The sequence below is a fragment of the Ctenocephalides felis genome, unplaced genomic scaffold (assembly GCF_003426905.1).
Source record: "Ctenocephalides felis isolate EL2017-DRISC unplaced genomic scaffold, ASM342690v1 CF-g0.4_SCAFFOLD_00845, whole genome shotgun sequence".
Lineage (NCBI taxonomy): Eukaryota > Metazoa > Arthropoda > Insecta > Siphonaptera > Pulicidae > Ctenocephalides > Ctenocephalides felis.
Window position 1 is genome coordinate 4,189,229 of NW_020536999.1, and position 15,426 is coordinate 4,204,654.

The 15,426-nt window shown below is 27.2% G+C and overlaps 2 protein-coding genes across 2 annotated transcripts in view; both read left to right on the forward strand.

Moving 5' to 3' along the window:
• Nucleotides 1-6,356, forward strand: part of LOC113370184 (dynein beta chain, ciliary-like) — a 17,995-nt gene extending 11,639 nt beyond the window's left edge. Inside the window, exon 11 of the mRNA XM_026610859.1 lies at nucleotides 6,258-6,356. Within this exon, the coding sequence (XP_026466644.1) occupies nucleotides 6,258-6,356 (99 nt within the window). The remainder of the gene's footprint in view (nucleotides 1-6,257) is intronic.
• A 3,727-nt stretch (nucleotides 6,357-10,083) lies between these two features.
• LOC113370209 lies at nucleotides 10,084-10,659 on the forward strand. The gene is made up of 2 exons (XM_026610889.1): nucleotides 10,084-10,398; nucleotides 10,504-10,659. Exons 1-2 carry the CDS (start codon nucleotides 10,084-10,086, stop codon nucleotides 10,657-10,659), a joined length of 471 nt encoding a protein of 156 aa, XP_026466674.1.
• The last annotated feature ends 4,767 nt before the right edge of the window (nucleotides 10,660-15,426 follow it).

Genomic DNA, 15,426 nt, shown 5'->3' on the forward strand with positions numbered 1-15,426 from the left:
AAAACTTCCCGTACCGTAATGAAATATTCGAAGAAAAAAATCAGTGATCAATAAATACTGATTAATAATTTACAACAATTGTTTTAAACATCTTCAAAAAGATAATTATAATCATAAAATATACAGTGATGATCTTATCGCTCAAAACACTTGAGAATGTTTACATTAGCAAGAGATGCCGAATGAATCCATCTGAGGATATATTTCTTACGGTAAGAATAACGCATTTGAAATGTATGTATTTTCAAACTGAATTGTAAATTTAAAATTCATATTTGAAGTATAAAACTTTGTATATTTTTGATTTTTTTTTTGATAATTTTGAAATTTGCTTGAACCGTATAAGTAAACTTTAAAAATTATCAATCTTGGTACGGAACCCATCAAAATTGTAACAAAATTAGTACTCATTTTTAAAATAGTTATCATACATCTAATATGTCTAATGATAATTTTTGACCGCCAAATATCAATTTTTTTTTTACGTTTTCCTATGTATCTGCGAAACCGCTAGACCTGCTTTGGCAATAATTTTTTTTTTATTATTATTTTATTGGCTTTATAAACTGGTACATTAGCCATATACTATATTACATAATATCTACACTATCTCTTACATATATATCATTGTTTTATGTATATTGCATTCATAATTTTATATTATTTGATTTGATGTAAATATAAAGAGCTCCATATAATCTTGTATCTGTCAGCACTGTTATAAAATTAATTGGAAGTGATTGGCAATAATTTAATCAAATTTTCATTTTCTCAATACAAGTACAATGTTTTTTGAATCATTCAAATCGGTTGATTCGAGAAATCAACCGATTCGAAATCGTGAACGAAAAATTGTATCCGCACACAGACACGTACATCAAATTTTTCTAAGGTATGCCAAAATGTTCAGAAACCTTTGAAACGTAAAGATATGCAAAAATGTTTGCAATAACTATAAATTACCTTATGGGTTAAGTTAACAAATAAGACTACGATGAAAATTTGCTATTCATAGCGCTCTAATTTTATTCTATAAATAAAAATAAATAAATTTTAAATAAATAAAAATAAAAATAAATTTTATAAATTCTATAAATTATGTTTTCTTAATATTAGCAGTATATCAATGTGTAGGTAGTCTCAAAACTGGCAAAAAACTATAGTTAAGGTGCTTAAATGAGAGATTATTCAAACTTTTAGTACAGTCCACGTCTGAAAACTAACCTCCAAATGGCACGAATATCAAAATAACATAAGTCAAACTTCATGCCTCTTATTAATGAATGAAACTTCAGAGTAGTTCATATTTCGAATGCTTAATGTTGTCCCAATATATATATATATATACAGTGGCGTCGGAACCGTGTGGGCTGTGTGTGCTTGAGCCCACCCATGAATTTTGATGGGGGGCTCAGCCCACCCATCAATTTCAAAAAATTATATGGGATAATATCTCTAAGAAAAAAAAACGAGACCACTGGCTGCCTATCTAAAAAAAAAAAAGACGAGCACCCATCAAAAATTTGGTTCCGACGCCACTGTATATATATATATATATATATATATATATATATATTAATATGTATGTATATACATATTTAAAATATTTTGAAGCCCAATCGTCGAATTAAAAGAAGATTAAAATAGAAAAACTCTTTATTCTATTAAACATTTTGACACTTAATGAGTGTCATCATTAGTATCAAACCAGGAAAAACACAAAAAAATATAAAATATAAAAAAAAATTAATTCTATACGCTTTAAATGGGCATTATATTGCTCTTTTAATTTTTCCTTTTTATTAATTATCTATTAATTATAGTTATGTTATTCTTAGACACAAGTTTAGTGTTTTCAATAAATTTTATATTTTTTGTGTTTTTCCTGGTTTGATACTGATGATGACACACATTAAGTGTCGAAACGTTCAATGGAAATGGACGATTGAGCTGCAAAAATACTTCAAATATATGTACATAATATATCTATATATATATATATATATATATATATACATTTACATCTTCAACCAGTCTACGAATAACACACTATCCATTTGTGATTTTTTCAAATCAGTATTTTGTGAAAATATTGTGTAATTTCAAGTTAATGTTTATAATACATAGTGTAGTGCATTACCATATCCTAATACCATGGATTATTAAATATTTCCAATTTAACAATAAGATCAACTAATTTTTCCACTGAATGAAGGCTAGGATTAGCCGAACGTATGGATTTAAAATAAATTTTTGAAAGAAATTCATGTTTTTTATTGATGTTATGCCCGATTATTAGACTTTGTTAATACATATGTCAACATCAAATTCAGAATCATACAATATATATATATATATATATATATATATATATATATATATATATATATATATTTACAAAACACAGTATATAATTATTAGAATCTCAATAATGCATGATATGTGTTTGGCAGTCGACACTTACTAATGGTTTTTCGATATAATCCATTATATATAATATATATATATATATATATATATATAATGTATATATCAAATATACAAAAGGCGTGTTTTATATCAATGACAATACGTATAGCCTATAAACGTATAATTATTTATACATTTGTGACACAAAAACTGTAATTTTTTTTTCGTAAGTAGTTCTTCGAAATTGGACAGAAAATTTCCTCGTACATCAACCTTTTGGGAACATTTTCTCTAATGATAATATAATCATAATATATATATATATATATATATATATTATAAATAATTAACTAATTACTATGCACGTTTTTACACAATATGTATGTAATCATTAAGCACTTGAACAAATTTAAAAAAAATATTTTACAAAGTCTTAAAAAATTTCTAGGTTAACTACAAGATATAGTAAATTAAAATATCAATACATACCAAAGCAGGAAAAAACACAACACACATATTTTAAAGACATTGTTTAATGAAAAAACACACTAATAGAATAAAATAATTATTAAAAATTTAAATAATAACATTATGTAGTTAATCATTGACAATTGACAAAACACGCCATATTGGAACGAAGGGGTTCACAAAAAGTTGATGCAGGTTCGAGTTCTCGGAAAAACTTGCAGTTTGCAAGAGAGTTTTAACAATGATGTAAAGGGGATAAAGGAAAATAAAACAAAGCATTAGATAATAGATTTTTTAATCTTTCTAATACTTTGTTTTATCATTGTTAAAACTCTTTTGCAAACGGCTAGTTTTTCCGAGAACCCGATCCTGCATCCACATTTGTGAACCCCTTCGTTTTCTATAAGGCATTGCTGTGCATTTTGGGCGCCATTTATGAATTGGCAGTAATGTGATTAACTACATAATGTTATTATTTAACTTGTATTTAATTATTTTATTATTCTATTCATTAAATAATGTCTTTAAAATTTGTGTCTTGTGTTATTTCCTGCTTTGGTATGTATTGATATATATTTTATACTTGTTATATCTTCTTTGAAAAATATTTTTTAGAATTTGTTAGCGTGCTTAATGATGTCACATATACAGTGTCAAAATGTACATAATAAATAATTAATTATTTTTTGCTTTTTATTTCAAAGAATCTTCCATTTACGTGACAATGATTTGCAAAAAATTAATAGAAAATCAAACAAATGCATTTTCTATGAAAATGCATCATACATGCACAAATAATAGGCGAATGCATTATCTGATTGGAATCGATAATGACATATCAGTCTTTTTTTTCTTCTTAAAGCGTCAATATTGACAATCGATCGATTTAAAACGATATTTTTTTACATTAAACTATTCAGAAAATAGATAATATATAGCATACACTTTTAGAACACAAATTGGAATCAAATGTTTTATATAAATTGAATTAAATTAATACAATTATATATATTACAACTCTGTTCGATTAGAAATTGTATTGATAGGTCACCATATTTTTTAGAGAGCTCGTTAGGATACACGAATTATAATAGGGAGCCGTAATTCTAGTATAAAACAAAATGACAGTTTATCTGGACTGGATATATAAAATAAATATTCTATATATATATTTTTTAGAATGACTAACAATTATATTCACATTTACTTCTCTAAAGAAGTATCTTTGTAAAGGTTTGTTGAAGAAATTGTTTTTTTTTAATTTTAATGAAATAATAGAGCAAAATATCTACTAATTAGGCCTACAAAATGCCTAATCCAAGTCAATGTTATCTGGTTTCCCCTATACTAAACCAAAAACAGTGCCCGGAACAAAAAATGTCTTGTAATTAATTATAACTTGAAAATATAGTGCGATTTCTAACTCACTTTATTGAAAATTTTATATACGAGTAAATTGAAATATTTTCATGAGAATGTAGTAAATTTTATCTAGTTTCTCATAAGCTAAATAAAAAAGAATGTCCAAAACAAACTTTTCATGTAATTCAAAGAAATGTAGAAAAATGTCTAACACTTCATATAATGCAAATTTATTAGTCACTTTATAGTTGCGATTTCAAATTGGTTTTATTCAAAATTTTGTACTGGAGCATATAAAACTATTTGTAAGAATTTATAGTAAATTTTATCTAGTTTCTCCTGAAGTAAATCAAAAAGAGTGCCCGGAATAAAATTTTCATGTTATATGAAAAAATGTAAAAAATGTCCAAATCCATATATTGTCCATATTTGCCAAAAGGTAGAAGGGCGTTCAAATTATTTTATTCAAAAAATTTTGTATTCGATTATATAAAATAATACATATGTAATTGTAAATTTTATCTAGGTTCTACTGAACTAATTATACAAGAGTGCTAGAAATAAAAGTGTTGTGTTATTTAAATAAATGTAGAAAAATGTCCAACTCTTCATATATTGAAAATTTTAGTCACGATATAATTGCGATTTTAAATTCATTTAATTTGAAATTTTGTATTCAAACTAATTGAACTGATTCCATGAAAATATACTATATTAAAACTAGTTTCTCCTAAACAAACTGAAAAAGAGTGCCGAAACAATTTTTTTGTATGAACCAAATAGACGTAAAAAAAAATTCTATATGTAATAATATGTATTACGAATATATAAAATGCGTCTTCAAATTAGTTAGAATAGTTTATGTAAATATGTAGTAAATTTTATCTAGTTTCTCATAAGCTAAATCAAAAAGGGTGCCTGGAACAAATCCTTCATGTTATATAATAAAAATCAGAAAAATGTCCTACTCCGTATATTGCAATTTACACAATACATAAATGCATTTTCAAGCTCGATTTATTCAAATGAATAATAAAAAATAATAAAATAAAATTTTGTATTCAGAAAAAATAAACTATTGATAAGGATTAGTAGTAAATTTTATCTAGTTTCTTATAAGCTAAATGAAAAAAATGTGTTTGGAACATACTTTTCAAGTTATTTAATAAAATATAAAAAATATCTAACTCTCTATATATATAATTTTAATTATAATTAAGTGTATAAGTGCGAGTTCAAATGCGTTTTATTCAAAATTTTGTTTGAGAGCATATGAAACTGTTTATAAGAATTTGTAGTCAATTTTATCTAGTTTCTCCTAAACTGAATAAAAAATGTACCCGGAACAAACTTTTCATATTATTTAATAAAATGTAAAAAAATGTCTAGCGTGAAAATTTTAGTCTCAACATAGTTGTGATTACAAACGCGTTTTATTCACAATTTTGTTCTGGACCATATAAAATTATTTATAAGGCTTCTTAGTAAATTTTATCTATTTTCTGCTAAACTAAATTAAAAAAAGTGCCCGGAACATATTTTTCATGTTATACCATTAAGCGTAAAAAAATCCATATATTCTCACATAAACACAGTTTTAGTGATAAATCTCAATTGTTATTCATTAATGAGCCGAATCTCGGATAAAACAGAAATGTTACGGCAATCCTACGTTACGGTCTTATCTCGGTAGTAAAAATTGTCAAAATGTTATGTATTTTCTGTGCAACTAGGCGTTTTACACATAAAACCTAACCTACAAAATGCGCAACCACAAATAACAATTTTAACACAAGTGCATTTTTCTGATGTCTCTTTGATAACATACGTGAAGCTACATTTCATACAAAGATAAACCTGTAACATAGCGTTGCCAAAACATTTCTTTACCCTAGAATTGGCATCTAAATCGATTATTTTCACGTATCAGCAAGTGCATGCAACTTGCCTCAAGGCACAATGCCACTTAAAACTAGTATAGTTAATCAAATTATTAATTAATTAATTATTTTCCTCAGATGTTTCCCGAGCCGGTTTCGGCCGGCCGAGTCTGCCTCGGCAAAGTGGCGCGCGCCCTGGAAATCGCCAAGTACGCGGCTGATGTACACAGTCTGTGAGTTCGGAGAGGACATTTTTTTACATTTTTTAAAATACCACGAAAATTTTGTTTGGGACACTATTGTTAAGTTAGCTTAGGAGAAACTAGATAAAATTTAGGAAAATTCCTTATAAATAGTTTTATATGTTCTAGTACAAAGTTTTGGATAAAATGACTTTGAAATCGGTTGATAAAGAATATATATAAGGTTGTCAAATATCTCCCTTCCGCCTTTTTGTATTATAAACGAAGAGCAAAAAAGCGGAAGGGAGATATTTGACAACCTAATAGATTCGGATACATATTGTTACATTTTATTAAATAACATGAAAATTTTGTTCCGGGCACTCTATTTGATTTAGTTTAGTAGAAACTAGATAAAATTTACTAAAATCCTGCGTAAATAGATTTGTGAGCCAAAATACAAAATTATGTTTAAGAAGCATTTGAAATCGCTATTATGTAGTGACTTAAATTTTTAATATATGAATGGTTAAACATGTTTTTGCATTTTATTAAATAACATGAAAAGTTTGTTCCGCGCACTCTTTTTAATTTAGTTTAGAAAAAACTAGATGAAATATACTACAATTCTGCACAAATAGTTTTATGAGCTTCAATACAAAATTTTGAATAAAACGCATTTGAAATCGCAATTGTATAGTGTCTAAAGTGAATATATGGAGTGTTGGAGGCTGTTTTTTACATTTTATTAAATAACATGAAAAGTTCATTTGAGACACTATTTTTGATTTAGTTTAGCAGATACTAAATAAAATTTACTAAAATTCCTTATAAATATTTTTATATGCTCCAAAACAAAATTTTGTATAAAACGCATTTAAAATCGCACTTATTGGTGATTAAAATTTTTAATGTATGAAGAATTGGACATTTTTTTAAAATTTATCAAATAACATGAAAATTTTGTTCCGGACATTCCCTTTAATTTATTTTCGTAAAAACTAAATAAAATATATTAAAATTCCATATAAATAGTTTTATATTCACTAATACAAAATTTTGAATAAAACACGTTTGAAATCGCAATTAAATAGTGACTAAATTAGTAATATATGGAGAGTTGGACGTAATTTTTTACATTTTATTAAATAACATGAAAATTTTGTTCCGGGCACTCTTTTTGATTTACTTTAGGAGAAACTAGATAAAATTTATTACGATTCCTTATAAATAGTTTTATAAGCTCTAGAACAAAATTTAGCTTAAGACGTGTTTGAAATCGCACTTATATAGTGATCATGTAATATATGGAGAGTTGAACGCTGTTTTTTCACATTTTATTAAATAACCCGAAAATTTTTTTCCGGGCACTCTTTTTTGATTCAGTGTAGTAGAAACTAGATAAAACTTACTAGAATTCCTTATAAATAGTTTTATATGAATTTTCTTCTTTTCATTTGAATTCCCACTTATATTATAGTGACTTAAATTTTTATTATATGAAGAGTTAGGCATTTCCTTACATTTTATTAAATAACATGAAAAGTTTGTTTCGGGAACTTTTTTTAAAATCAGTTTAGGAGAAACTAGATAAAATTTAAATATACATTGCGTAAATTTCAATATGTGAATTTGGACCATTTTTTTGCATTTCTTTGAATAGCACCAAAAACTTTGTTCCGGGTACTCTTTTTAATTCAGTTTAGCACAAACTAGATAAAATTACCTACTAATAATAAGATAAAGAGTAATCTTATGAATTTCAGCAGATTATAATTATAATTAACGACGTATGTAATTGTTTATAATTATAATGAATGATACGACTAAAATTCTAAAACAATAGATTTTCGCATTCATTTTGTTAGTGATACTTCCTGGAATCAATTTTTTTTTGAATGTATATATATATGTACATTTATATATATATATATATATATATATAACATCTATATATATATATATATGTAGCGGGTTGCCAACACGCATAGCGGCTTGTCAACACGCATCACATGTCTCTGGACAGATTGGCCCATATAGTGACAGCACTGAGAAAAACAAAAATAAATTCAAGTGTCAGATCGGACACGGTTTTTGTTTCTCCCTAGTCGAACTTGCCAAAATGTATAATTTTCAAAACCTTTCTTTTTCTATTATAAATAAGAAAATACCAATCACATTTTATTAACGATAAATATGACAACACATAGTGTCGTGGATATTAATCATACATAAAATAAACCAAATATAAATAATATATCATGGAATTTATTATGACTATAATTTGGACAATTCCGGTATTTCTACAATATGGAGCACGCCTCCATATATATATATATATATATACATATAAATATATAAATATATATATTTTGCGTGCAAATGCGCAGTTTTATCGTAGAACAAATATAATTACTTATCATGCTATCCCTTAATCGAATAATTATATATATATATATATATATATATATATATATATATATATTATCTTTTATATATATAAAAATAAGTCGGGTTTTCCTTCCTGACGAAATAACTCCAGAACGCATGAACCGATTTCGACAATTTTGCATTAAAAATTCGAGTGATGACATTAGTGAGAATTATCAGAATTATGCTTGGTTAAGTTAACGAGCAATTCTTGCCGCAAGAAATAATGATGTACACGCACTGAATTTCACCATTCAATCAAAAATTGCTGGCGATTTGGTGACATACCAATGATTCCGACTGGTCTTCCATTTGACTTCAAACGATTGCAATTTCCAGTTCGCCTTGCGTTCGCAACAATAAGTCGCAAAGCCAATCGCTTAGTGTTTGCGGGATAAATTTCAAATAGATTATTTAGAAAATCATTGTTTTTCACATGGGCAGTTATACGTTGCCTGTTCACGAGTTGGAAATCCATCAGCTTTGTTTGTGTTAACCTCAGACCAAAAAACAAAAAATGTGGTTTACCAAAGAGCACTTCAATAAAACGGATAATTTGCGGTTTCACTTTCATTTACTTAGAGAAGTTCAACTAAAAAACACTTCATTTTTGTAATCGAAATTAATTCATTACTGTTGTGTAATAAAATCAAATTTTTCCTTCTCATATATAAAACAAACAAAAAATTTCTTCATCTTTCTCACGAAAGTTCAGTTCGTCGGGTTTGCTAGTGTATATATATATATATATATATATATATATATAAACTTTACTATTATTATAAAAACTGATAAGAGTCGTTTACAAATTTTACTTCCTTCCTTTTTTATTTATTAATTTATTAGTTTGTTCGTCAGTAGAGTCCATTTCTATGTGTCTGTACTGTTGACATGATTCAATAGAATAATTAATTAAATTCATGCAAATAATTAATTAACACTAGAAAGACGGACGCAGTCATTTTGACTGTTTTCCATTTTCAAACATAAAAATTACTATGTATTTGAAGTCGCAGCTTCGTGAAATTTTGTGACTTTTTATACAACATATAAATGCGTAGATAAATCGTATTATTTGCCTTATCTCACTTTTATTTTCAATATTCTTACATGTTATGCCTGCATGGACGGAACACAGTCATTTTGACTGCTCTAGAAATTTTATATTACAAACGGCTTTGTTATTGTATTGCAATAGTTATCTCGCGTGCATTCATCTCTAATATGCGATAATGCATTTTTTATATAAAAAACCGAATTTTGGTAAGTATTGACATTAGACCGGTCTTTTTCGCGTAGTAACTTTCAGTATAACGCGTTGTTCAGTTGATTTTTTAGAACTTATAAATAAAATGTCGAAGAGAAGTGAATTATTGCAAAAGCTAACGAGCATAAGTAAAGAGTGTTCCGACATAGAATCAAATGCAGAAAATTGGGCACAATCATTTGATGATGAATTGGATTATATTCACGTGAATCATCTAATTCTGAGGGTAGCGATGAAGGTGATAACTATTGATGAAAATGAAAGTGTATGCAGGAGGGTGCTAAGTGGCCCAGAAACTGATGAAAGAATTCAAGGAACAGAAACAGCTCTCGATGGTACTGTATGGACAAAAATTGCCGAAGGTGGTACTCCAGGAAGGTCATCATCTGTGTTTTCAAGGGTGTGAAAGGGCCAACGAGCTTTTCAAAAAAGAATATTATTACAGGTGATCTTGTCAGTGCATTTCGTTGATAATAGATAATTATATTATCAAACACATAAACAGTGCACAGAAGAAGAGGGCAGTCAAATTTTGGTGTACGATTGGACAACATCGTTACAGGAAATATTGAATGCATTTATTGGAATTTTATATGCTTGTGGGGCCTATGAGGCAAAAAATTTGAAATTGACTTACTTATGGTCAGCAAAGAAGACATGACAGATTAAAGGTAAAGAAAATATACCGTGAAATACCACGTAGTTCACGTAGATGACCCCTGCAAATATTTTTCAATATTTTGGATTTGGCTGCGATAAATGCCTGGATTCTTACAAAGAAGCGACTGGAATAAAAATCCGAAGAAAACAAATCCTTAGAGAACAGTTTTTGTTTGAATTGGCAGAACAGCTTTCCGCGGACTACACGACATCAACACAAAAAAAATCAAAGGAAAATGATGACCCACAGACATCATGCACATACCAGTAGTAATAAAAGAAAATTTGCCAAATAAGACTTTGTAATAATAATAAAACTAATAATACGTGTCAATTTGCAACAAACATATTTGCGGAAATGTACTCATAAAAGATCTCAAATTATATTTGCATAATTTTAAAAATAATGAACTTTTTTGTCAGATGAACTATTTTTTTATTTTTAGCACTCATAGATAATTTGTATAAATGTAAATAGTACATGAAATAATAAAAATTAATTTTAAACAAATTTCTAAACGCATTATTTATTTTTTTCACGACGCAGTCATTTTGACTGTTTTCAGGCAATGTAGGTATACTCAATTCGTCCGTCTTTCTAGTGTTAATTAAATATAATGACCGAATTGAATGCAATAACAATTTTAATCTTCCTGTGTGAGCAATGATTTTCGTCTTATTCACTTCCTTAATGAATATTCATTATGAACAAAATTAATTTTAATGATTAAGTATTAAAAGAACAAAAGATGGCGTTAGATTCGTAGAAAAGCGATATATATATATATATATATTATAATATATATATATATATATATATTTATATACAGAAAAATTATTCTTATGACAAATATATCAAAGACATTCCCGCGCTTGTTTACTTCATTTTTTATAACAACAAAAAATATACGAGACAATAGAATCATTCGCCAATTATATATTTAAAATCGTCTACAACGTTTTATTTTACATAACTCTGTAATTATGACAGATTGATATCCGACATGGATATTCCAAAAAATATTCCACAAGAGGATATAAATACGTAAACACACACACACTAGTAATAGATATGAAAAAATAAAATAAAATAACACACACGAATATAAAACAATCACACGAAAAATGTTTGTTTGACTTTGTTAATGAAAAGTTCGATATTGGTTCAAATCTATACTAAAGTTGTACCACACTGCCCTCTATCGTTATAGAAAACGATAATTTTTAACAAAATGCCATCGCTAACACATTGAAGAAAATTTAATTGCAACCACATATGAACTGGAATGAAAAAAAGAAACGTCTCGACAGATCTTAAAATAAAAAACAAACTTTTATATTAAGCTTAAATATTTTAGATTAAACAATTATAATTATACTACAATTATCAAGAACTAAAAAAAATATCAATAATTTATACAGTAAATATGCATAATTCCTCTTATTTTTCATAAATTAGTTCAGTTTCAAACCATTGTTATAAACAAATAACTAAATAATATATATATATATATATATATATATATATGAATAAATATTATGAATAAATAACTAATAAATATATAAAATAAATTTATATATTTATGTGTCTCTGTATATGTGTTTAATAATAAATATATATAGTATAATTTTTATCTCTAGTGATAATTCAAGTCCCTGAAAATAAATTATATCCGAATCGTTATTTTTCGGGGGTAGTAATTTTTCTATTTAAATCCATTTTAGATTTTATCTCGACAACTATTAATTCTGATTTCGTGCAAGATTTAATGGGGATTGTATATATGAATACATTATAATTATTAATGGCTTAATGGAACATACGTAATATATATATTATATATATATATATATATTATATATATATATATATAGATTGTAGTTAATTTTTTGTTCCATCAGACGCAATTTCCTAAAACAATACGAGTTTGAAATTATCCACGGACTTTCCGGACTCTTACATAACAAATTCCTGCTTTGTTTTTGTTCTCTCAATTTTGCCAAAAATAATAATCGATTTAAAATATACACACGGCACATACATACACTTACATGCATATTAGATCACTAATGATACCAAACATTCATACAAAAATATTTAAGAAAATGAGCAACCTAAATTAAATTAAATAACTATAATTATTTCGCAAAATCCCATTCGCAAATTTTACAGTTTCGGAATCATTCATAATTGAATTGAAATATAAGTGAAAAAATATTGAATTACTTGAAAAATTTAACAATACTCAATGAAATCTCGTTTTTTATTTAAAGATGTGTCGTGGCGTTTCTTTTCTAATAACGGTTCAAATATTTTTTCAATTTGTTTCTTAAAAATAATTGTTCTGGGCAACGATAGAGGGCAGTATGATACGAAATAATCATAGATTAGAACCGAAATTTAATAGAAGTCCATTTAATTCTTTTTGTAAAATTATATAATTCTAACTTAGCCCGTATTCCCTTTGATTCAAAGCTAATTATGCTTTTACTCTAAGGCAAACTAATGACAAAAAAAGCAGAAGGATTACGTAACTCTAAGCTATATATTTCTCCGTTTTAGCCAATTATATAATCCTAACTCATATCCTTTATAATTTGAGATTAATTATCTACTGGATTCTTCCTCCGATCAATCAGTTTGCATGTCAATAGAGTCCTTTTACTAATGGCAAAATATAATATTTCACTAGATTTTTTACTGAGATCACCAAAGTCAGTTTGCTCGTCAGTAGAATCCTTTTTATTAATTAGAAATTATAATATTTTACTAATTTTTCTTATCAAGACCATTGAGATTAGTCTGCTCTACAGTAGAGTTCTTTTTGCTTGTTACTAGATTTTTTATTCAAGTCGTTGATGATCAGTTTGCTCGTCAGTAGAGTCCTTTTGTCTGTTGATAGTAGCAATTATTTACAGGATGCTTCTTCTTTTTTGTGTAGTCCTAGTTCTTATGTATTTTCAAACCAGATTACTTTCTCTTCAACTTGCTCTATAACTTTCCCTAAGAGAATTAAATAAAAAACTACAAGGATAACATTACTCTAATACCTTTTCTATCCTATTATATAATCCTAACCTATATACTTTTTATCTAATTATATAATCCTATCATATATTCTCTTTTAACATAATTTTTAAACATTTACACTTGCACAAGAAAAATCAAAATCTAATGAAAACTAATGGTACATAGCATCGTGTCTTTAGGAAAATTGCTGGAACTTCCCGTTCCGAAAACTAAATTATAAGAAAAAATTTTGAAAAAATTAGATTTTTGAGAAATTTTAGAATTTTTTGAAAAAAAATTGAGAAATTTTGATATAAAAATATTGTGATTTTTTTGTATTTTGATTTTTTTTTAAATCATGAACATTTTTTCAAGCACAAATCAGCCTCTCCTTATCAATAGGAATCGAAAGTTCTTTGAATCATTGAATTGTGTAGAACCGTGTTCCTGAAATCGTCGACGAAAATTTGTATCCGCACACACACACACATACATCCATTTTTTCTAAGGTATGCCAAAACGTTCAGAAACCTTCAAAACGTCGAGAAATGTAAAATTTTTTAATTTCGATTTTCGGCCCATTACAATAACTTACCCTAAGGGAAGTGAATTAAACCATTACATAATCTAACCTAAATCATTTCTCCCCCAATTACATAATCCTAACCCGTATCCTTTCAATCCAAGGTCATTTCCGATTTCGATTCCAAATCTCTTACCTTATCTGATACACGTTTTCCGGCGTGTTAATTTACTAAAAAGAACGAAAATTTACTTGTAAATTATTATTATTTACTATTTATAGTACACACAACCATTAATATATACCTCCATTTGGGCACAAACTACACGTGGTCAAGTAATTACCACTCGGATTTAATTGGCTTTTTGCCGAATTGCCTTTTCGTGTACGGTAAAAGAGATTTTGAGAAATCATTATGGTAAAAGTAGATAAAAAATAGAATTAATAAGATTCATTTGTATATGACTCGATAACAACAATTTGTAATGACCGATTTTGACTAGCAAATGGCATTTTTCCAAAACATTTTTTCTGTACTTCTAAACCGCTGGATCTACCTATTTAAAAATGTAACTAGTGGGGCGCATGGCATCGTGCCTTAAGGAAAATTGCTGGAACTTCCCGTACCAAAATTTTTCTTTTTTTAAAGATTAACATTTTTAAAAAAATTTACTTTGAAAAATTATATTTTTGAGAAACTATAAATTTTTGACAAAAATTTACTTTTTTTTGAAAAAAAGACTTTTTGAAGAAAAGTGTATTTTGAAATATTTTGGAAATTCTGAACTTTTCTTCAAAGCAATCGTACTGCTTTAACTGCATAGAGACAAAATATCAAAGCGCGTAAGCGCCGCGCCGACGTCTAACGGGTAAGTATTGGTACGGAACCGATAGGAAAGTAAACAAATTTTATACTTACTGTTAAAATCTCTATAAAATATCTGACAATTTGATGTGCATATGTCTAATGATCATTTTTGACCGCCGGATGGCATTTTTTTTACATTTTTTAATAATTCTCCAAAACCGCTAGACCTGCCTTTATGAAAATCTGAGTAGTTCTTCATCTTGATAATACAAGTAAATGTTTTATTGAATTATTCAAATCGCTTCGTCCGTGTTTCCGAAATCGTCGACGAAAATTTGTATCCGAACACACATACACACACGCACACACACACACACACATACTTTCCATTTTTCCTATGTATGCCAAAATATTCAGAAACTCTGAA